The sequence below is a fragment of the Passer domesticus genome, chromosome 19 (genome assembly GCF_036417665.1).
Source record: "Passer domesticus isolate bPasDom1 chromosome 19, bPasDom1.hap1, whole genome shotgun sequence".
NCBI lineage: Eukaryota > Metazoa > Chordata > Aves > Passeriformes > Passeridae > Passer > Passer domesticus.
In genome coordinates this window covers 6370513-6395406 of record NC_087492.1, presented here as the reverse complement: position 1 = coordinate 6395406, position 24894 = coordinate 6370513, and the positions used below count along the sequence as shown (strand labels likewise).

The 24894-nt window shown below is 43.5% G+C and overlaps 1 protein-coding gene across 13 annotated transcripts in view; it reads left to right on the top strand.

The window, feature by feature from the left end:
• CUX1 (cut like homeobox 1) overlaps positions 1 to 24894 on the top strand; it is a 307940-nt gene that overhangs the window by 203004 nt on the left and 80042 nt on the right. For all 13 annotated transcript variants that reach the window (XM_064394621.1, XM_064394622.1, XM_064394617.1 and 10 more), the window contains 4 exons: positions 3569 to 3617; positions 15445 to 15549; positions 17981 to 18169; positions 23678 to 23736. In XM_064394621.1, the coding sequence (XP_064250691.1) occupies positions 3569 to 3617; positions 15445 to 15549; positions 17981 to 18169; positions 23678 to 23736 (402 nt within the window). The remainder of the gene's footprint in view (positions 1 to 3568; positions 3618 to 15444; positions 15550 to 17980; positions 18170 to 23677; positions 23737 to 24894) is intronic.

The window sequence follows — 24894 nt, the reverse complement described above, 5'->3', positions numbered from 1 at the left end:
AGAGCTGCTGTGGCTGCCCCTGCATCCCTGGCAGTGCCCAAGGCCAGGCTGGATGGGGTTTGGAACCACCTGGGACAGTGGAAGGTGTCCCTGCCATGGCAGGGGTGGAACAAGGTGATTTTCCAAAGTCCTTTCCAAGTTCCCTTCAAGATTCCCATCAGATTTTCAGTGCAAGCCTGCAGGACAAGCCCAGAGCTGGATGATGCTTTGCCTGCCAAGTTGTTCCATTGAAATAAAGAGGAATATTGAAACAGGAAGGGCTGAAAATGAGCAAATGTAGCAGAGGGTGAATACATCAAAAGTGACCTGTGTGGGACTCATTCAGTGAGCCAAGCAGAGCTGCCTCGTGCCTGACAGGTCTGAATTTGACACAGTCCTTTGTAAACAATAAATCAATGCAGGTTGTTTCTCTGAGTGCATAAAAGGTGTGAGAACTGTAATTTATTTTATAATAAATACTTGTGCTAAGCAAACAGTGAGTGCAGCTATTACAGACTTTCTCAAATAAGTGATTTTAGGCTGCTGAGTGCCAGCTACTGATGTGATAGTCGAGCTTTTAAAATGAAAAGCCTGAATTCCTTTTGAAGATTCTCCTGAATGCTGTTGACACTTGTGCTAGGAAAGAATACAGAGTAATTTAATTCATTACTTTACTTAAAGGTAGCATTTATGGTTGCAGCATTACCCTCCATCCGTGTGCAGACTCTAGGCTGGAGGTGTTTATTTGAATTTTTTAGAGGTGTTGCATCCTTTTATTAGGTGTACTGGAAAGCTTGGGAGAAAAAAATGTAGGAGGGAAAGGGGAGTTCAGGATCAGTCAGCTGGTGTGTCTGGATACAAGGACAAAGGGACAATTTTGCCTTTGGCTACAGTTTGACACTTTACTGGATTCAGTCAGAATTATCTGCGCACGCTGAAGGGCACAAATGTCATTTTTATGGCATTCTATATCCTCAGTTGCTTTTTTTTTTGTAATTGGCTGTGTATCCCAGTGCTGTAATAGAGCTCTTAAATCCTGACCCCGGCCAAAATGGGACACAAATACCAGTATTAATATTTCTCTCCATTTTAAATGCAGGGTTGAGTCTTTTTACCTTGTTTTTCCAGCACCATCTTGTGTTTCCCTGGCAGCCACCCACCTTTCCTCTGGCTCAGGGTGCTCCTCTGCTTTGCTGCTCTTGGGCCTCTCTCCCCTTGGTCCAGTGGCCTTGGATATCCCTCTGTTCCTTGCCTTGCTCCTCTGTCTTCTCCAGTTCCCTGACCTTTGGCTCCCCTTCCCTTGCCCCTTTCAAGGTGGCTGAAGGTCCTTGGATTGTCCAGACTCCCTCTCACTTCCCCCCCTTCCCACTCATCTTTTCTCCATCAGAGTCATCTTCCTTTCTGCCAGAAAAAAAAAAAGTTTCCCTGGCTGAGCTGAAACCCCAAATTCTGCAATCTCCCTCTCTCAATCCCAGGGGTTTTTGCTTCCGAGTCTGTCACTCCTCCCAGGTGCTGTGTTGTTCCAGACCTTGGGCTGATACCTGGCACCCCCTGTTTGGGTGGAAATGCAGGGATTTCAGTGTTCTCCCCACCCTCCAGAGGAGAGGAGCTGCACTGGCTTCAGCTCAGGCAGCGTGCTGGGGTGGGACATTCCCAGCTCTGCTCTGTGACAGAACCCAGACATCATTTACTGGCTCCATATAACCTGAGGCATTCACACATAAATTGAGCCCGAATGCAGAAGCTTACATAAAGTGGATCCTTAAACTATCCTGGCTAAAAATATTTGTGAAATGCTGGGAAGCATCTTTTTAGTGTGTTGGGATGCTCTCTTCCCTCTTGTCTCTGGTACAGATATACAGTGGGGTCACTTGCATGGGCTTTGGGACATCTTTTTCATGTGAAATACTGTCATTTCCATAAGTGGGTTAATAAGTTTTTTTGGGCCTGGAGTCTAAAACAAAAGATGTTTCACAACTGCAGAGGCTAAAGAGATGGAAAGTGTTATTGCAGGCTGATGTTAATGTGCCTGGGTCAGTCTTGTGGCTACTCCCTTGAATCCTTTTTGCCCAGGCAGTGGTTGTTCAGTTCAGTAAGTAATGACCATTATTTATTATTAATTCAAAACATGGTGTGCAGGATTTCTGCCCAGTGTGAGAGCACATTAGCTTCTCCTGCATAAGAAAACACATGTTAATCTGTTTTCCATTATTGTCCAAAAGATCTTTTCAGAAGGCAGTTCATGTTGCCCCAACAACATTAAAGGCTGTAATTAAAAATCATTTTCCTTTAATTTATATACATGCACATTTACTTATTATGATCTTTTGCTGCATTTCACTAAGTGTACACCCAGAAGCCTAAAATGCTGTTGAGGATTAAGTCAATATTCACTGTAATGATCCAGTGTGGAGTGTGCCAGAACCCTGATGTACTTCAATTAACCATCTTTCCTAACAAACACCTGCACAGGGAAATGGATCTTCTGTGAGAATCAGCAGAAAAACAAACCCTGACTTTTCTGCATGGGCAGAGGAAGGGAATTCCAGTATTTCACAGCTTTTACTGATAATGATCTGCTACAGATTAAAAACAAAAACCAGACATTATGGTGTTGGCAGATTGCAAAAGGACTTGCTGGTAAAGCTGCTGTTCAGAGGAGATGAGGACAGTGTTTATTGCTTCCATATGGTTCAGGCATACAAGACAGGCAGAATGTCTGGGGAGAATAATATGTCTTATTATATTGATACAGAGCATTCTTTAGGGCTGTCAGCCCTTTCTCCTGGTGCCTTTCCCAGGTGAGAGCCTGAGTGGGAAATATTTGCCCATGATTGAGCATGAAGATAAGAAAAGATTGCTTAAGGATTGGCTCCATTTGTGTGAGTGAAGTATTAGAAATGCTGATTTTTAAGGGGTCAGGTCTGGGAGCTGCTCCCTAACACAGGGATCTGAAGGATCTCTTTTTTCCTTGGCTATTTGTATAGTTTTCAACCCTTTGACTTTCCAATTCAGCTTTGCAAAGTGCATTAGGGGTCTAAATTTAGAGCTTGATAAATTCATGTCAAAAAAACCTTCCTTTCCACGTATTGTAAAATTGAATTTCTTGGTCTCTTTGACCTCTTGATTTTTTTTTTTTTAGCCAAATTAAGAACCAAACTTCTGGGCACATTGAAACAGAAGGGTAGCTGGTTGCTTTTGTATATGTGGGGAGTTGACTGAAGAACTGCAGTCTTTGACTTGTCCATAATTTTCCCTTGGGAAGCACCTTTACATGTTGGAAAGATGACACTGCCTGGAATTTTGGGGAGTAAGACCTTCAAAGATCCAATCCATATGCCCAGATATCAATTTTCCTATTGCATTGCAAAAAGGGGGACAGGCAAAGAAGTTAGAGATTTTCATAGTGGTCCAGAAAACTCCAGAGGGTCTCACCAGTCAGGAGATAAGCTGCCCAGTGCTACTGTGTCCTTTTACAAATCAATATTGACAATAAATATTGGTGTTTGTGTGCCTGTTGCTGTGCCTGAGCTCGTGCAGCAGCCGTTCTCTGTGTGGTAACAAAACTTCTGCTCTCTCCTTCTTCCAGGGCTGATGAAATCGAGATGATCATGACAGACCTTGAAAGAGCCAATCAGGTAGGATTTCAAATGAGTCCCCTATAAAATTCTAAGTGTGACTTTGATTATTCTTCTTAAATTCTCTTTTGGATTTCATGACAGTTATTTTATATGCATTTTGCAGTCATAACTGTGTGGAGTAAGAAAATATGCAAATTTTGAGCAAAATACAGCTCTTCAGGGATGCTCTGTGGGGATTGTGTGCACAGTAGAGCAGTGCTTGCCATATATTTACCTTCTAATAATTTAAACTTACATTTCCCACTGTAGTTATTATTGGCTTTATGTTTCTAAATCCATCATGTTGGCCCCTACTCAGACATGCAGGTGAATGGTTTGCCCAAATTAAGGAGTTTCTGCCCTGTGGCTGTGGCAGGACTGCAGGTTTGGGGACTTCTCCAGACTTTTTTTCCCCCTTCCTTTTCTGCTGTGTTTTATTGGCCTGTTCATTTTTAGCAAGGGTTGGATCAGACTGTTCTTTCTGTGCAGGACCACAAAGAAACTGCCATTTGCTCATGCAGATATTAATTTGGGCTGTGAAATGTCTCCCTGGCCACCCCTCCCAGTGCACACACTCCTGGCACGAGTGGCAGAAATACTGAGTTTTAACAAACACAAACCCACCTGCCTTGCAGAGAACCCTTCTGTGTGGGTGAGGGAGGGAGTGAGTGAGTGAGTGAGTGAGGTGGTGGAGGAGATGTGTATGGATTCCATGACAATGGAAATTCCACAAGCCCCTGGCTGCTGGTTTCACAGAGGAAAACCTCAGGATTTGCTTATCAGTGAGCTTCATTAATCCTGCTGCCAGGTACCACCAGAGATTGCAATCTTCAGTCTCCCAGGCTATGGATTTATAATCCAGCTGAAGTTTGCCTCAGAGCAGCTCCCTTCCAGGGGGAATATGGCAGCTCCTTCCCCTCCCTGGGTCCTGCTGTCAGCAGTGGTTGTGTGAGCCAGACCAGGTCACTGATCCTGTTGAAAATGCACCCCCTGCTCCAGCTGCTGTTTTGTTTTGTCTTTTCCCTTTTGCCAGATCAGCTTTCAGCCCCCACACTCCCTGCTGCAGCTGTCAAGTCTGCAGCAAGTGCTGCTGGCCTTTGTATTAGTTGTTGGATACTGGGAAAATACAAATCACAGAATCATTTCCACTGGAAAAGCCCTCCAAGATCACCCAGTCCAACCTTCACCCAGCACTGCCAAGGCCACCACTAACCCACATCCCAAGTGCCACATCCACAGGGCTTTGCAATCCCTCCAGGGGTGAGGACTCCACCTGGGCAGCTGTGCCAGGGCTGGACACCCCTTTCAGTGAAGAAATTTTCCCTGATATCCAACCCTTGGAGCAATCTGAGGCGTTTTCTTTGTGTCCTATCACTTGTAACCTGGGAGCAGAGCCCAGCCCTCACCTAAAGCCTCCTTCCAGGGAGTTGTAGAGAGAGAGAAGATCCCCCCTGAGCCTCTGAGCTCCCCATGCTGAGCTCTCCCAGTTCCCTCAGCCACTCTGGTGCCCCAGACCCTTCCCCAGCTCCATTCCCTTCCCTGGACACACTCCAGAATCTTAATGTCTTAATGAAGCCAAAATCATATTTGTAAGTTGTTGAGTTGATTATTTAGTCAGTAAAAGCAAACTGGTGTTTGTGCAGTGGGTTTTTAGTTCTGTCAAAGAACTTTTGTAGACAGCATTAAATATTTATGAAAGTGCTAGTAATTATTTGGAAATATGTAGACTTTTTAGAAATGATGTAGGTGTTAAAAATGTTTTGGTAGAATTATTTTGTGATTTTTGCAAAGGCAGTTCATTTTGCAGTGATTTAACCAGTAGCTGGGTTTTTTTTCCCCTCAGTCTAAAGGGGGCTGTAGTTAAGGAACAGTATTTCTGAATACTTCATTGCCTCCAAAAATTGATTATACCTATTTATCTAGAAATGCTATTTTTCTATCTAACTGATACAAAGCTGCAATGTAGGCTGGTTTCTTTTTTTTTTCTCTTCCTTCATTGTGGTATTTTTCTTATAATTAGGTAAAATTTACAACTGCTTATGTGCATAACCCTTAGTTTGGTTGTTGTTCTGCACAATCTGCCTGTACATAAAAGCAGCATGCTGTTCATCTGAGCTGTTGGAAGGCCAGAGGAGGGGATTCTGTCTCCCTTTCCCCATCTCCCTCTCCTCCTCCTCCCCCTCTGGCTGCTCTGGCACCTGGGGATCCCTTCACTGAGGGTTCACTGAGCTCAGCAAGTGCAGGAAAGCCTGGATTTGGGATGAAGGGTTTGTTCTCTGTGAGTTTAGCAGCTTGAGGCAGCTCAAAAAAACATGGGAGAAACCACAGCACCCAAATCACAGAATCATGGAATGGTTTGGGTTGGAAAGGACCTTAAAGCTCATCCAGTCCCAGCCCCTGCCAAGGGCAGGGACACCTTCCACTGTCCCAGGCTGCTCCAAGTCCAACCTGCCCTTGGATCCAGGGGCAGCCTCAGCTGCTCTGGGCACCCTGTGGCCACCCTCACAGCCAGGAATTCCTTCCCAATATCCCATCCAGCCCTGCCCTCTGGCAGTGGGAGCCATTCCCTGTGTCCTGTCCCTCCACCCCTTGTCCCCAGTCCCTCTCCAGCTCTCCTGGAGCCCCTTTATGCCCTGCAAGGGGCTCTGAGCTCTCCTGGAGTTTTCCCTTCTCCAGGAGAGCATCCCCAGCTCTCCCAGCATGTTCTCCTCTGGAATTGCTCCAACAGTTCTGTGTCTTTGCTGTGCTGGGGCCCCAGGAGGGACACAAAGGGACACAAAGGGACTCTGTGGCCCTGCAGGAGCTGCAGAAGGGAAGGGCAGGTTCACCTGCAGAGGAGCAGGAGCTGCTGCAGGGGCTCAGCTTGTTTGCTGCCCATAGAGTCTTTGCCTTGCCTGATGCTTTACCTTTATAAAGCACTTTGATGAGTTATAGCTAATCTCTGTAGCAGCAATTCCTGTGTTTTACCTCTTCATAGCTGAAAAAAAATTACTGGAAGAAATTAAATCTATTGCACAGGCCAGAAAGTGAGTTTGCATCAGGCTGAAGTGTTACAATTGCAGAAACAAGTACTTAACCTAATTATGTATTTAATAGTTAAATTAACATTTCCTTTTACCATTTCAGTAAGTGCTCATTCCCCATTATTAAGGCTACCTTTAAAGAGTAGTGCTCAGCACGACTCCTGCTTTGCTCAGGACTGCCTTGCTGATGTGGATGTGATGTTTTGCTGCTCTGGAATTAGCACTGACCCAAATGACTGGGATTCAGAGCACAGATTTACATGTTTCCACTAAAAATATGGGAAAAAGAAATTGGTGTAAACTTTTTTATATATCTGACCTTTCTTGAAAATGCCTTTCCCAGTTATGTCCCTTTTTCAATCCAGAGCTGGCACTTCAGAACTTCCCTTGCTGTTCCTCTCTGGCTCCTGGGAGGTGGGGAGAGCTTTTCCCTCTCCAGGGAACAGGGATGTGCCCCCTGACCTTGGTCCAGGGGTCCATAAAAGTGATCAAATCCACAGGGACAGAGCTGATGTTGTGGCTCCCAGCCCTGTCCTGTGGGGTGATGCAGGGACCATTCCCGTCTTCAGCTCCATCACCTCTCTTCTCCCAATGTTTTTTCTCACTTGGATCCTCAAGTTTTTTCATGCAGGAGCTTTCTGGGCTACTTTGCTTAATACCAACCCCAGAACAAATTACTGGCTCATCAGAATAATTGCCTTTAAATGCCAGTGAGCTTTGCAATTTTCTGCTCAGAGAGAGGGAGGGGTAGTGACCACAAAGCTCCCTCCCTCTCCATTGTGTCATTAGCACAAGGTGTAAACTGAATTTTCCCACAAAACATAACAGTGAGAGAAATTAATCCTTCACTGGGTGCTGCAGATGAGGAGAGGTGACAGCCCCTTTTTCTCAGCTGCTCATCCAGGTGCTCAGTGCCATTAATCCACAATCTTGAGGGGGGTTTTATGGCAGGGCTGCTCCATTCTGGCTGCAGAGAGGGTGACATGGCTGTCACCCTTCCCTTGGAATGTCCTGAGAGGGTTTTTAATATAAAAAGGGCAAGAACAGTGCATTAAATGTCTGGTCCAACTGCAGCTGCCTGGAGGGGAGCTGTTAGCTCCTGCCATGGAGCTTTAGGAGCGGTGTAGGGTCTGAAGCCAAAACCCCCTTTGGTTTCATGGGGAAAGGTGCAATTCCATCATGTCCAGGCTCAGGAGAGCCATGGTGCAGAATCTCTGTCCATCCCTGTCCATCCCTGCCCATCCCTGTCCATCTGTCCATCCCTGTCCATCCCTGTCCGTCCCTGTCCATCTGTCCATCCCTGTCCATCCCTGTCCATCCCTGTCCATCTGTCCATCCCTGTCCATCCCTGTCCATCCATGTCCATCCCTGCCCATCCCTGCCTATCCCTGTCCATCTGTCCATCCCTGTCCATCCCTGTCCATCTGTCCATCCCTGTCCATCCCTGTCCATCTCTGTCCACCCCTGTCCATCCCTGCCCATCCCTGCCCATCCCTGTCCATCCCTGTCCGTCCCTGTCCATCTGCCCATCTCTGTCCATCCCTGTCCGTCCCTGTCCATCCCTGTCCGTCCCTGTCCATCTGTCCATCTTGGTCCATCCCTGTCCATCCTCTGCTCATCCCCAGGGCTGTGGGACTCTGGCTCAGCTCCACTGAGGGCACAATAAAGCCACGTACAAAAGGAAGGGCTCCTTTTCACTTTATTAACCCAGCAGCTCAGTGACAAAACTTGATAACATAACCCAGAGTTCCCCCTGCATTTCCATGAAGATTTAATAATGCTGTAGTTTGGTGAAGGGACTCGTTTTATTAAGATTTCATTTTGCACAATAAATCACTGCATATTTTCTGATATGCTACGAAGTATAAGAATAAATAATTAAAACTAAACTACCCGTACTTGTCAAAATAAATGATTTATCATAGTTTGGGATACAGCATCTTTGAATTTTTTATTGTTTGATTCCCAGAATATTCTAATTTCCAATCAGGGAAGTTAATGAAGCTCCAGTATACATTTCTGCATTCACAGCAGTTACAGTTGTGTGACTGTTTATTTTAGACAAATATTTATGGTTAGCACTTTCCTGTACCTTTTCAAGTTTACACCTTTCCAGTGTTTATGGCAGCAAAGTCACGAATCTTTTGGGATGACAAATTTATTCAAATGAATTATTGTTCTGTTCATCCAGGAACCTGGAATCATCCAGTTGTGCCTGAGAAAAAGAGGTTTTTGTTGAGAAGAATAATTCCTAGGTTGTGAAAACAGAAATATTTAAATATATTTGAATATTTAAATATATTATATTTAATATAAATACATTTAATTTTTTTAAATTACAGCTGGGCTCATTTTAAGGTTTTAATGCTGAGTCTGAATTTGTGGCTTTGAGTCATTGATGTGTCCAGGTCTCTTTCCTGCCTTTACACATTGATCGCATAGTTAAAAAAAAATAAATCTAATGGGCTTTGTAATTTGAGCTTCCTGCAAAGAAGAAGGTACTTTTTCACTTTTAAAATAAAAAGAGAAGAACTTTGGTTGGGGTTGTTTGCTCCTGGGTTATTGTATTTTAATCTGAAAGAAGAGGAAATTGATTTGAGAAGCAGACTCAAGTATAGGTATCCTTAGATTCTGAGAGTGGTAAGAAAAAGAAAACATGAGACTTTTTTTTCTTCTGTTATCCCTTTGGAAAAGCCAAATGTTTTCATTGGTTTTCTTTCCATCTTCACAGTGCTGATAGTGCTCCCAGATTTCTAGTTCTTATTTTTTCTGGGGAAAGAAAGTCAAATATAGAAACTTCTAATACCAATAAATCAAGAAAAGTGTACTTTCTAAAATATAGCAGCTTTTATTAAAGAATCTAGACTGGATCAATATCATTTATTCCACAGAAACGTAGTGTTGGGTTTTAAAGTCTGTAGAGGAAGAGTTAGTGAATTTAAGCAATTTTTGGAGCCAAACTGCCACTAAAATACATAAAACAGTGTCTGCTATAAAAGTAGAAAGAAAACCTCACTAGGGTGTTTTAGCAGAAATGCTGCTCTCAAGATTATTTTTTATTTCCTTGTGTGTGGCACCTTCCTGTCTCCAACAAATCACATTGGAAAATGGTTCCAAAAGATATTCCTGCTAAGTGAGATTGCCATAAAATATGTATGTTTTTGAGCAGCAGATGGAATAAATTCCCCTTTTCACTCAGCAGCACAAGTGCAGCACAATACAGGTGGTGCTGATGCTCAGGGGGGGTTTGCTGTGACCAGCACAGCCCTGGTGGGGCATCCTTGGCTTTGCACTTCCATGTGGAAGGGAATTCATCCTGCTCCAGTCCTGCATTGCACCGAGGCTGCCACAGACCCTGCCAGAGGATTTGCTTTGATTTCTGACTCCCTTGGCAGTGGACTGGGTGCTTTCTTTGTGTGCCATCCCCTGGGGAATTGCCCCATCCCTGGAATTGCCCCATCCTTGGAATTACCCCTGGATCCCTGGAAGTGCCCCTGGATCCCTGGAAGTGCCCCAGGCCAGGCTGGACAGGGCTTGGAGCACCCTGGGATAGTGAAAGTGTCCTGCCCTGGCAGGGGATGGAATGAAATGAGATTTAAGCTCCTTCCCAGCCCAAATCCATGGATCCAGTTAAGTTACACTGCTTCATGGCAGATGAAGGAATTCACTTAATCCTGGGATTTCACTGTCTGTAAAATGGGAATAAAAACATTTACTTTGCAAAGGGCATTTGAGATCCTTGCACGGAGAAGTTCTGTATAGAGGCAAAATATGGTTAATATTATTTTCATGCAAACATGGGTTTCCTGCAAATGCCTGGCTATCAGCTGGGAATACATTTATCTGGCAGCCTTTCAGCACACAGAGGAAAGTGCAATAGCCTGAAGACAAGAATGAAGACAGCCCAACCTCTTCTGGTTGGTGGAGTTTTTTCTCTTTTTTTCATTAATTCTCCATTGTTGGAAAATATAGGTGCCAGAGCCCTGAAAAATCTTTCATGTTCTGCTAACCTTGCTGAAGTTCTGTGGAAGTTAGGGCCATCTAAAGGTTTTATAGCAATTTTTTCTATCTGAAAAGTTAGGAAATTAAAGCACATTGAACCAGTGTGTTTTAATTGATGTTGTACTCCAAGAAACACAGCTTCTGCAGCAGCTTGCAAGTCTGAATGTCAGCTCCAAGCGTGGTGATTGCTGCCATAACCAGGCTCATTAACTGCAGCAGAATTACTTGTGATAATACCCCCTCCTCGCCCATAGGAAGATTTTCCCACATACAGCACTGAATTTAGCATGGAATAAGGAAATAGAGTTTGGCTGGTGGAACTTTAAGGGAAAGGTTATACATTTTTTTTCACATTAGTATCTCATTTTGCTGTTCACACCACTGGTCTTTGATCAAATTAACATTTTACTGTAAGTAGAAGAGCACTCAGTTCATGCTATTCATTATCTTGTCAGGAAACAAGGAGAATAATTTAAACTGGATATATTGTGAAAGGCTTTTTTTTTCTATTTTTAATTGGAAAGCACACAGCAGCGTTACAATCGTGACCTCCTGGCTCCACTGTGAGCAGTACAATATTTACCTGCTGTATGAAGGAAAATGGAACTATTTTGAAATATTTTCTTACCAGGGAGGTAGTTCTGTACTAGAAAACAGTGGTAGGAATTAGGAGGAATTGTATGACTGAACTATGCTGAAAAACGGGATTTTGGGCAATGCTGGATTGGCATGAGCTTCATCAAGGCCATTAGTGTGACTGCCACTGGTCATTCAGGGGTTATTTTTAGGCTGTGCATAGGATTTGGGAGTAAGAAACCAAGAGTTTGAGCACTGACTGGTGAAAAGCAGCTGTGCTGTGCAATACCCACTGCCTGAAGGGGCTCCAGGAGAGCTGGGGAGGGACTGGAGACAAGGGCTGGAGTTCCAGCATGGGGGGAATGACTTCCCACTGCCAGAGGGCAGGGCTGGATGGATATTGGGAAGGAATTCCTGGCTGTGAGGGTGGGCAGGCCTGGCCCAGGGTGCCCAGAGCAGCTGGGGCTGCCCCTGCATCCCTGGCACTGCCCAAGGCCAGGTTGGACACTGGGGCTTGGAGCAGCCTGGGACAGTGGAAGGTGTCCCTGCCATGGCAGGAGGTGGGACTGGATGATCTTTAAGCTCCCTTCCAAACCCTTTCTGTAATTCTATGAATCTCTCTGTATTTCTCAGCTGAAGTGGGACAGTTTCACACAAACAGAAGGTTTTGTGAACTTTCCAGTGGCTCCAAGTTGTGCAAGATTCCTCAGATTTAGCCATTTTTCCATACTGGGTGCCTGTCTCTGGCTGCTCTCTTTTTTCTTACTTCAGGAAAAATTGTTCAACGATTTTTAAGAACAAGATTAGGAAAAAAGAAACCCATTTTCTCCCAGATGTTACGAGTTTTTCTTGCTGTTTTGGTGAGGAGCCTGCTGTGCCCAGATTTAATAGAAGGGGTTTGATGAGGGATGGTTCCCTTTTTTCTCAGGGTTGTATCTTCTGTTACTTCAAGTAGAAAAATAAAAAAAATAATAATAATTAAAAAACAGCCTCAAGTTTGGCCAGCCTATAAGAGTCTGGAAAAAAAGAGTTCACAGAAACTCAGCAGAATCTGGTTTGAATTTGTTCAGGCTTTGCTGCTGGTGCCTGTCCCAGGCACACTGCAGTCACTGCTCCGGCTGGGTGAGCATCCACCAGGCAGGTTTTGCTTTTTCTGGGTGTGATGTGAGATTTTTGGGGGGCACAAGGAGGGGAGACCCTCCCCAGGCTGCCCCTGCCATGACTGGAGACATCAGCATGGGAGCAGGACAAGGAGAGGGATTCGTGGTGGGCAGGGAATGGGGACAGGGACACTTGGAGGACCTTTTGTGAGGACATTGGAGAAGAAGCAACGAGGAGAAGAGGAAGGAGAAAAGAGGAAGGAGGAAAAGAGGAAGGAGGAAATCGTGGGGTAAGGCTCATTCTGGATATCTGTGGATGCTCATTAGGTGGTTTGAGGTACGAGCTGGGGTTTGCCTGCCTGGAGCTAAAGGCTCCATGGAGCACAGAGGAGACAGAGGTGGGGCTTCCAGCAGCCAAAATTAGTTAGGAGGGGACAGAGTGACAAGCAGAGAGGGGTGGCATGGAAGAGGCAAACCCAGAGGGTCTGGCAGGGGAGCAGCACCGAGGCACTGTGCAGGGTCTGGGAGCCTCCAGCCAGGGCTGCTGTGCAGGGAGTTGTGCCAGGGGCTCCAGGAACCCACACAGCTCCAGACAGGGCTCGTGCCAGTGCAGTCTTTAATTCCTGAAGCACCTCTGGTGGTGCAGCAGAGCTGCCATGGGGTAGAGGTGAATGCCATTGGCAGAGGGGAGTGGGATTAGCTGGGAGCAAATGAAGTGCAGGGGTCACACAGGGAACAAGAGGACAAAGAGAAGATCACTCACCAAGCCATGTTCCTCTCAGAGCTGATGGAGCAGGGCATCTCATTGGGAAAATGTCATTGGAAAAGCCACAGCAGGTCCTGTGTGGTGCCATCCCACTCCTGAGCCCTAACACAGGGTGGCTGAGCACCAGCCTCAGGCTTGGCTATTCCATGCTTGTAAGTGCTCAAATTTGAAACTAGCATTCTTTTAACAGGGTTTTGTGTGTCATTTATAATTTATATTGTGATAGCACCCAAAAGTGCTTTCCAGACACTGAGCACATCTGTAATTCTGCCTCTAAAAAGCTTCCATAAGAGGGGGGAAAAAGGGGAATTGACCAGTATTTCCCAAATAGAACTGCCCAGAGTTTGTGCTGATGTATTTTTAACAATGCCTACTATGAAATCTTGTCTGGTATTATTCCAAGGATCACAACAGGTGTTGGCAATTGGCTGGGGAGGCTGTGCAGAAAGGGCAGCTGACAGCTCACTGTATATGCAGATGTACCACCTATTAGCAATATCCTCTGCGGGCTGCTTGCATGCGAGCTGAATGGATTCTCCAAACAATGCTGCACTGAATGGAAGCCATCAGCAGAATTGCTCAAGGCTGCAAAACCCATTACTTATCCAGCAGTAGATGGAGGAGCAAGTGCCACAGTGTAGTAACTTGTCCTGCTTTGCTGGAGTTGTTCTGCAGTTATTAGATCAATATATGTAGCTGCACATCTAATAAAGTACCAGAAAATAATTTATCTCAATGTGTATTGTTAGCTCAGTATTTATCCTAATATTATCAGCCACATAAACAACATAAATCCCTCTTTTTCTGCCTTTTTTTTGCTGCTGTTTCCACATTTTCCAAGCACACAATATATTGTGTGCCCTGCTCTGATTATTGGAGCCACATCACTGTACTTTTTACAATCACATTTTAATTACAGCTGTAGAACCTATGCAAAATCATTTAATACAATGTTGTGAGCAAATAGCGCAGATGATGCGTTTAGTATTTGATTGCTGTTAGTTTACTCATTGATTAAACATGCAGAGTCTGCTTTGGCTGGGGAGGAAGTCAGAGACCACACACACACAGGGCTCTAGGGCTTATATTCACTGTAGGATTCATATTTTCTACAGATTTTATATTCATTATATGTTTTATATTACTGTAAATTCTATATTTCCTATAACTTCTATATTCACTACAGGTTTTATATTTGCTCTGTGTTCTATATTCACTATTTTAGATTTATATTTAGATTTTAGACCTAGGTTTAGCAAGGAGTCTGTGGAAGTTTGGGTGGCTTAAAAATGGCAGTGGGAATTTGTCATTCCATGAAGGAAGGGATCCATCACCTGGTCAAGAAAAGTTTTGACCTTCACTGGTGGCAGCTGATGGGTTTGGTAGAATTGCTGATAGGTCTTGGAAGTGGAGATAGAAAATTATTTTGGCTATTTTCTGAAAGCACAGCATGATTTGCGTGGAGTAGCCCAGGCAAAAAGCAGTGATTACTCAAGGAGGAAAGCAGTGTGCTTTTATAACAATAAAATACATTTTTTTAAAGAGAGAGAAGACAGTCTTGCCAGGAGGAATGTATATTGTAAAAGAACCAGGTTTTGTTCCGTTTCTAACAGAAGCTTACAGACAGTTATGAAAAGGACTTTGCTGCTATTTATTGCCTGAAGTTACTGATCCATCTGTCTCTACCCAAACTCTCATACAGACAATTTTTCCCCATCATTCTTTCTCTTTTCTATCACTATTCAATATTTAGATGGGAATTTTGACCAGTGGCCAAGTCAGAGGCTTATCAGCTATTGCATAAATCCTCAGCAGCTGGTAACTGAGCTGTGCAAAATTGTCACTTTAGGGTTAAATATTATTGAATAAACAGACCTGCTGAAAGAAAAGAATCTAACAATTCATGTTTTAGGGAATAATTACTGCAGAAAGACAGCCCACAACATTGTATGTGTGTTTGAGAGAGTGGTCAGAATATCTTTTAATTCAGCATTTACCCGTGAGAATTATTCCCATGAGGAGCCTTGCAATAAAATCTGCTTGGTCTATGAGAATAGAAAGAAATTGAATAAAAAGACTCCATTTCCACTTGTATTTATTCAGTCTGGGAAATTCAGTGGGCCGCAGCATTAGTATCAGCAGGGGATTCCTTGCTCCTAGCGTTAAATTACTGTCATAATCGCTCAATTATTTCTTCCTTGTACTGTTTAAAATAAAAATCCATCACATTCTGTGTTTTTTTCTAACATTTATTAGGTTGAGTGTTTAGGAAAATCAATTATATTCAGTCAGGCATGAATTGATGAATGTTCTTGTAATAATTGTCAGTTGTTAAACTGAATGTACTTTCTCTTTTCACCCCTTTTCATTTCCTTCAGAGGGCAGAGGTGGCTCAGAGAGAGGCAGAGACCTTAAGGGAGCAGCTCTCATCAGCTAACAAATCTCTCCAACTTGCTACGCAGATCCAGAAGGCACCTGATGTGGTGAGAGAAAATATTTACTGACTCTTACAGGTTTCTGACATTCCTGCAGTACAGCTCCTTCAATTTATGCCCACAGCTATAAAAACAGCTGTTTGAAGTGATATTTTAACTGAAAGGGAAGGGTGTTCCCTTGGGATTGTGGTGGGGTTCAGCTTCTGAGGGGGTTGGTGGCTGGAGGAGACCACGGGAAGGACAGAGGTCACTTGGCTCTGGGGTGATCCATCACTCCCTGCTCCAGGTGGACAGCACAGCTCTCAGAAATCATTTCACATGGCTGAGAGCACCAGCAGAGGAGAAATGGAGGCAGCAAGAGAGCCTTGGTGGCCAGCAGCACGTGCCTGCCTGTGGGGCCCTGAGGTGTGGCTCCATCCCAGGGGCACCCAGAGCTCTCTGCCTCTCCTAACTCCATGTCTGCACTGTGAGAGAAACTGGAAATAAACTTGATACCACTCCAGTTTTCACTGGCTCTATCTAAACTGAGAATTACTCCTATAAATCCCTGGAAATTTAAGATACCCTCTGCTCCTGCTTGTTGCCTCCTCTGTGTGCTTAGAATAAAGCCAAGGCTGCTGATGGACCTGCAGGCACAGGGGGCTCCAGCTGGCCCTGGGCGAGCAGGTATCACAGATGAGCAGCCAGATTATTTTGATTTTTGTTTGCCAAAGGAGAAATAGAAGTATTTAAATGTAAATATGCAATTAAGTGAAATTTAGTCTACTTCTAAGCAGCAGATTTAAGAAACAAAAGAAATCATTGCTTTTTTTTTTCCTTGCAAGCCTTATACGTGCTTGACACTGATAGCAGAGGAACACATGGCTGCCTTTAAAAATCATTTGCAGAGAATGAGTAACAAACCATAAGTCCTCCAGATCTGTTTGGTTGTCTATTAATACAACCCAGTATTTTCTCAGAGAAGTCAAAAGATAGGCAAGTAGGCTGCAAAACAAAATAGAAAAAGCCTGAATATCACTTGTAACTCTGAATTACCTGCCTCTTCCTATCTCGTGTCCTAGTCTTATCATTATTTTAACATTAGGTCTTTCTTGTATTTAATAGTACTTCTGCACTTCATTTATATTTAATATGACAACTACTGCAGGATGAAAATGATCATTATCTATCTTATTTCAGACTCTACGTTCTAGTCTCAATAGGCACAAGCAGCAGATGATTATACAACTTGTGATGTTTCATGCAAGCAAATTAGAGGTTTTTTCAAGTTAAAAGTATAATTCAGTGTAATAGGAGAGTGTTGTTAACTGCTGTTCCTACATGCAGCTTTCTGTGAGTGCAGCGGGGTGTAGTCACTGAGAATCAAGCTGAATGTTCAGCAGATATGGAAAAGGGGATTTTGTTCTTCCTGTATTCCCAGAAAAGAGGGTCTGGAGTAGATTTCAATCTGCTGCAGCGTCACCTTCAGCTGTCAGGGTGTCACTGGGGTGAATTCTCAGCTCTTTCACCACAGATCTTTGGTTTAGTGCTCACCATCTTCATCTGCCTCTTGCTGAATGGAGTCTCTCCTCCTTCACTGGTGCTTCTGAGGAACACCATTAACCTTTGTGAGAAGCATTTTGGGCTCTTTAATGGAATGTGTGCCCCTCCTTGGGCTGTCTCCTGCCCCCCACACAGCACGAGGCTTTCCTCACATTCTCCATGGAGGAGGCTCAGAGCTCCCAGTGCACCACAGCTGTAATCTCCCAGCACACACAGAGATGGTGCAATTAGTCTCTATTATCTTTTCTGAATGGCTCTGCCTCCTTCTGGACCTCTCTGTCCTCTCTGATTCCTTGTCCTCCCAGGAAGTCAGTCCAGAGAGGAAGTTCCAGACTTGAGGACAGATTTTACAGCTGTGGGAAACTGGAAGAAGGGAAGATTTCGGAAAGAGAATTTCTGAAAGTGGTGACCAAAGGGAGAATGGCCTTGTCTTAGAGCTGTCACATCTCTCTTCTTCCCCGTGGAGGGATGCTTGCAATAATGTTAACATGAACAATTTTCATGCTAGGATCAAGTTCATTGGAAGTAGCAGTTTGGGGCAATTTTTGACAATTTTGCCTGAAACGTGCAGTGTGCATGCAGAGAGCCACAGGCACATGGCTCTGCCGTTCCTGATTAAGAAATTCTGCTCCATTACTTCAGAATATTTTATCTGATTAGTATTTTGTAAGCACAGATTTTCATAGTTGTCAAAGCACTTGGGCTATTAATAATAAATAGATCTAAATAGAATCCTTTGACTTTCACTGCTGCATCTTTCCAGTGCACTTATGAAACAGGGAAATTTATTCCCTCCGTTATCCCTGTTTTCCCAGGGAGCTGTCCTGGGCTGTAGGAAATTCCATCTTCCAGATTCCCACTGTCAGTCACGGGAGTCCCAGATTCAGGAATTGCCTGTTTCCTTCCTTTCTGTGCCCTGATGCTGTTTTCCCTGCAGGAGCAGGCCATCGAGGTGCTGACTCGCTCCAGCCTGGAAGTGGAGCTGGCAGCCAAGGAGCGCGAGATCGCGCAGCTCGTCGAGGATGTCCAGAGGCTCCAGGGCAGCCTCACCAAGCTGAGGGAGAACTCCAGCAGCCAAATCTCCCAGCTGGAGCAGCAGCTGACAGCCAAGAACAGCACACTCAAAGTAAGGCTTGGCTCTGCCCAAAGGATGTCTCAGAGATGATGGTATTGGGGGTTCCTGTGGTCCTGAGCCGTTGGCTCCTTCAGGGAATTCTGGTTTCTGTGGCATTCATGGAATCACAGAATGGTTTGAGTTAGAAGGGACTTCAAACCCATCCCATTCCACACCCCCTGGGTATATTGTTTTTAAGGGATCACAGGTTTTTTAAGTTCTAAATGGCCCAGTCCTTACTGTTTTGAAATGTGTTTTTACAGGACAAGGCTACCTTTAAAATTAAAATCACCAGCAAACCCCAACATGCATTGAGCATAGATATCTAATGAAACAGTTGAACTGAAATAGCACAGAAAATCCCTCTTAGATTTTCAGACTTTTAATTTCCATTCCAGTTATCCATACTGAAGATTTTGCAAGGAATTAGTTTGACTTTCAATGTCCCTGCTACCCCCTCCAGTTCTCTCCACTGGAAATGGGAAGTATATCATTTAGGGCATAGGAACAAGTAAAATCAGGACATGGAGAAGGCTTTATATAAAAACTATTTAATTATTTAAATAATATTTATTTATTTATTATTACCAATAACCATTTAAATTTTTTAACTGTGTATTTGCTGCACAATAATTCCCATTTATAATTAGCAGTCTAGCCCTATACTCATTTGCATAGGAGCAGCAGTGCACTAGAACCAGAAGGAATAGCTAAGAATTCTCTGAATGACCCTTTTACCTCTCTCTTGGGCAGTTTCACTTTCCCTGTACTGAGCCCACACAGTTCTGATCTCTGAGTGAGCATGAGAAATGTTTCCTGACGTGGGGTATGAATCAGTTTCCTGTAACTCCTGTCTCCTTCATTGTTCCACCATCTATGAGCTCCGAAGTGTAAACAAGATAAATTTATCTATTCCATTAAAGACTTGGTAGTTCTGCAGGTTTGATAGTCTGAGTTTTCTGAGAGCAGGAGGGTGATAGTTCCCACTCAGCTCTGACTGTGGCGTGGGCAGCTTTGCTCTATCAGGATGATTTAATGTTCAATTGAAACTCTTACAAATTGCTCTAATTCTAACATTTTTTAGCAGTTACTGGTTTTGCTGTGGTGGAGCATAATTCACATGGAGAGAGACCTGTTAGGAATGAAAGCTGAAGTGTTGCAGTCAGTGTTTTCTGCATGCTTTAAGCCAGCTTTGCAGAATTTTTATGAAAATTCAGTGGAGCAAAGGGCACCTATTATGTAACTCCATTGACAGTATCAGTCTCTGCCCACCTGTCACCATGTGGGCACCACTTTTATTGGGGGAGAAAGGAGCTGCCCTGGTTCTGAGGGACACATTCTGCTGGCTACACCCATGTTCAGGGGATTTTTTTTTTATTTTACTTTTTCATAAAGCCTGATAGAAAATATCTTGAATCCTTGCACTTGACAGATTTTCTTGGAATAAAACATGTTCCTGGTGAGGTCAGTATTAGTTTAGCCATTAACTTCAAAGGAAGTAGGATCATAGAAATGACAGAGCAAGTCTTTGATTTTCATTTCAGTAATCTCCTTCCATTTTCTCATAGCCTTGCCTGGCTAATGCTCTGTATTTAGCTCTCTGTTGATAGTGGCTGATGTAGTGCCTCTATTGATAAAGTTTTAGTCATTTCAACCCTCTTTAACCTTATTTGTTGCAAGTATAAAAATATTTCCAAATAGTTATTTTTGCCCCACAGTGCTGGCAAAGCCTGTGCCAGGCCCAGGTTGTACAAAGCACCAAATCTCAGTGATGATGTGCTGATCTCCTGTTTGATTATGGAGGAATTGCTTCTGAAATAACAGAGATTTTAATGGTTGCCTCCACAGAAAACAACTCACAGTTTCACAAATTAAAGCAATGTTCTCAACCTGTATCTTGGGGGAATTGTTTAATACTCTATGACTTAATGAAACAATACAGAAATACTTTCAAAATTATTGCTTCTTTATCTTCATCTGATCTAATAATCAAAACATGTCCTCTAGTAACAAGACTTTTCTCACTCTAATTGTATTAACCCTTTGTGGCTGGGTGCTAGAATGTCTCTGCTACCCAGTTAAAATTCAGTAATGTGATTTGATCACTCTAAACTGAACTACAATGTGAATCTAATAGTTATTGAAATGTTTTAAGCCCCTCAATACTGCCCCTGCTATTTACCTGTGCCAGTTCAGTTCATAATACAGTAGTGATTGTATTTTCTAAATAACATGAGGAGGGACCCAATCTCTGCATGCTCTGACATGGGTTTATTCACACCACAGATGCAAGATGATTCTTTAACATGGGATATTTGCAAATTTAATGTGCAGAAAAGCCACCAGTCCATTCCTTCTGCCCTCTGGCTCCCGCATTTTTGTGTGTTGGAGGTCATTAGAATATATTTTCTCTGAATTAACCAGGTTGATATTTAGTGCAATATATTAGTTCCTCCAGATTGTCTCACAGCTTGAACCTTTGTTATCCTATGTTCTGTGCATTTTACAGGGTTCTTGGAGACAATTACCATACTAATACATTTTAAAACAGTCATTGACTGGGAAGATGCCAAGTGCCTAAATGTTCTGTTTCTGCACAGGCACTGCATCCTCAGTTGTTAGTTTATATTGTTTAGTAAATAGATGTTTAGGTGCAGATTTTCCATGGCAACAATCTCTGTATTAGGTGCTTAGGAATGATGGATGTGTGTGTTTTTTATACAACCCAAAGTAAAATATTGCTGGTTGTCATACTGCTGTAGCAAGTACCTGAGAATCCAAAACAGCTGCATTTTGTCAATATCTCTTTTTTCTCTTTATTTTTCTACCTGTGTTTTTGTACCAGAAATACTCTACCAGGGTATAGCACTTCCCTGCACAGAATTACATTTAATACAGAATTCATTAAAATGGGAATCATTAACTTTTCTGTGGTTTATCTCTGTTTCTACAAAAGGTTGTTTTCTTAGCATACCCTTGCATAAGTAACTAAGATATTAATCCGGGGTTTGTTTTAAATTTCTTTTGGTCCTTTTTATACTGAGAACTGGTATAAATTGCCAGTTATTCCTGCTGTAAAAGCTCCTCTGCTCCAGACCCAAAATGTTACAAGTCACAGAGTTAAGGAAAGGGTGAATTGCAGTGGATTTGCAGAGGCAGAAGGACAAAGTGACAAGACCAAGGAGAGCAGAAAGATGTCCTGGGGTTTGGCAGGTGCTCCCATTGCCTGTGACCACTTGGAAAACTCTCAGCTGTGATGCTGAGTCTCCCCCCAGTACCAAGGGCTCTCTGGCTCGCTGGTTTCATTTAAAGATCTCTCTCCAGCCTGACCAGATGAACTAAAAGTTCCACCTGGATGTCTTGTTGAAGTCACTCTGTTTTGCTCAGTGTTGAGCTGCAGCTTGAAAAGCTGCTTGAACTCATGAAACAGCCTGAAACAACAGGCTTGAGCTGCCTGTTGTGGCTGACCCTCCTCAAAATGTGAGACCTCAGGCCCTGGGACTGTACATTTCCATAATGAGATTTCAACATGTGTTGTAAATTATCAAAACCTCCAATATCTTTATTATTTGTAGGATTTTCCTGGTCACATCAACCAGGATTTTTTCTGCTATCTAAAGCAAAGCCAGTGCTTCCTATACTTCCAGACAGGAATTTGGAAAGGCAGGACACGCCAGAAAAAACTACTAAAACTTGCCCTGTATTTATTCCAGGTGAAAAAAAAAAATGGTTGTGACTAAAACAGACACTTCATTTTTATTTTTAACACAACTGGAATGACTGCACAACCACTGATGACAAAAGACACGAGACCTTTTTAAGAGGCCACTCGTTCCATCAATGTCCCAGAGAGTGCCAATTCCACACTGAGCAGCAGTTCCTGGGATCCATTAAGAGCTGCTCGTTGAGCCTGGCTGTTCCTGCAGGAGATTCCTCTCTCAGCAGTGCTGAGGATGCTGGGCTGTGGTGGCAAACAGCAGGAACAGGGCCTTGAGAGGGCTGTGGATTGGTAACGTGGCTGTCCACTTTGTCACTGCTCCTTAACAGCCATGCTGATGGCAAGGCAGACATGGCAGCAGTGTGAGAGCTGCAAAGGGCTGCGTAGGAAATCCTTTAAAAGTGGCAGAACAGCTGGAGGTCCCACAAAGCCCCACCATGCTGCTGTTGGCATCTGAAGAAGCCTCATTTAAATTACTGAGATGACTCAGTCCATGGATTTGCTGTCCTGTGGGTGCTGTGCTGCATAATTTTGGGGTTTGTACAGCTCTGTGATACCCACACACTGAATTATGGGGAAGAGAGCACAGGGAACAGGTTCCCAATTCTGTTTCCCCAGCCCTGCCTCCATGCCCCATAGCTGGGCTGCTGCACAGCTGTGTGGGGCTGCATTTTAAACAGCTTTGCTAAAATTATCCAAGTTCCCAGCAGCCCTCCCCTGCCCTCCTCCTGCATCCAAAGAGCAGCCCCAGAGTGGGTGTAGGATCTTGAATTCCCCTCTCCCCTGAAGGCAGCCTCTCCTGGACATAAAGTCCTATTTTTCTTTTTCATGTCATATATTCCTTTCCTTTTCAAAGTAGATTCTCTGTCTTTGAGGTGATACGTCCTTGTGTTATTTCTGTTTCCCGTGACCTTTGGGATTCTGTGCCAATTTTAACACCAAAAATGAACTGAAGCAGAGTTAGCCTGAATTTATCCATGGAAGTTGCAAGCCAGTAAGTTGTGTTCATTGCTTAGATCAGGTGTGCCTGCGCTAAGCAAAGAAATTACTGAAATTAATGTGGCTTCTGCAAGCAACATGACTGCATCAATGATGTATCAATATGTTTTAGGCCTCCTGAAGCATTTACCCTGTGGCATTGCGTTCTGGATCGTGGTAGTTTGGGGCATCCTTTGGGGCATCTTCACAGCCAGGAGAAGCCTTTGGGGTCATCCTGGGTGGGGCAGAGCAGGAGGAGCTGCTGGGGTGGCCTCAGTGCTGCCTCTCTGGTTACTGCAGTCAGTGATGCTTGTAAAACCTCTGGTACAGCTGTTCTGTGTGGGCTCGAGGTGCTGTAGGAGCCTTCCAAGCCTAAGGCATTCCAGTCAACAACAGCTTCTTCACTCTGCTCTTTTTATCATGTAGATAAGGTTATCAAGAACTGTCCTATTAAGAATACAGTATGTGCCAAAGCATCCTGCTTGTTTACTCAATCTCCCTGAAAATTTCTGCTGCCCCATTTTTTTTTAATACCTTCATCCCCGATCTCTTCCCTGAGCACATGACAGTGACATTGCAAACAGCCAAATTGGGACCCACTGGATTCTGTCATGCTTGGCACTCTGTAAACAAAGGATGAGCTAGGTATAATTGTGTTTACGTTTAATTGGTTATAGTTTGTTTTCTAATATATGTAAATTAGGTATGAGTCATTAACCCTCACTTGTGCGCTGCTGTATATATGGAATAATTTGAAGATGATTTTCAAAGCCTGCAGGAAAAAAACAATGTAAATAATTAAATCCATGTTCTCTCTTTTAAAGCAACTGGAAGAAAAACTGAAAGGACAGGCTGATTATGAAGAGGTTAAGAAAGAATTAAAGTAAGTGTTAAATGCTTACATAATTTTTTCACAAACTCTGGTTGAACAGTGCTTGTTAAATGAAGCCACAAATCTGTGTTCTTGGAACAATAAAGAATTCAGTCAAAACCACAAAGATGAGGAAATTGGGAGTAGTGGCAGAAATTGCATCCAGAGCCAGTGGAACTGCTATATCTGAAAGTGCTCCTTTTTGTTGCAGCAGAGGATCACAACAGCAAATAAAACACATGTCCACGAAGAAAAGCCACTAAAACTGTTGTCCACAAAGGGAAAAAAGTTTCAGAATCTGTGTTGTTTTAGGTGGACCACTATTTCAAAGTCTCCAGCCAACAGCTGAGGGTAATGTGGACTAAAAATGACATGCAGAGCCTTTGGCCATGGTACCTTTGCTCTGCTCCTGCCAGCCAGTGCTCAGCACTTACCACTTTAATGCTGGGGCTTGTTTCACTGTATATTTTTGCTAATATATTGTGGTTTTAAACTAAAGCCACAAACAGCCTCTTCCTATTTCAAGGGATTTTCTTAAGAGACTTAAAAGAGCCTCATTTTAAACTATAACAAGATAAGCTGTCAGGTTCAGAAGAGAACTTTTCTGACTGGAAATATGTTTAGTGTCAAGGTTTAAATAACTGCGAGAAACTCCCATCTCTTCTTTCATCATTCTGGCATTTCTGTGTGTGTTTTAAAAAGGCTGAAATAACCCATTCCCTGGTTTAATGAGGTATTTCAGATGAGGCTGGTAGTCATGTGCTTTTGTTTACACGTCCCTGGAGAATATGGAAAGCAGATTTGGATTTGCAAGCCCCACAACTGCCCAGCCCCTGGTGCTGATTTATTCAAGCCACGCTGGCTGAGGTTCTGGTTCACCACCAGCTGCAGCACACCCTGATGTAGGGGTATAATTTTCACTGGAATTAAATGAATTGAACATTTATTTGGTCATTTTACCTGATTATTACCTGGGCTCAAAATAGCATCATCATTTAGTGATTAGGGGTAAATACATCCACGTCCTCTCCTGAGTTAAGGGAAAAGCTTCAGATTTTAGCCAGTTTATGTCCTCACATGTAAAGCAGTGAATGGGAATAAAGCCACAACCTTCCAGCTTCTTGCATTAGATATTAAGTGTAAATGTGCTGAAACAACAAATGAGTTTTG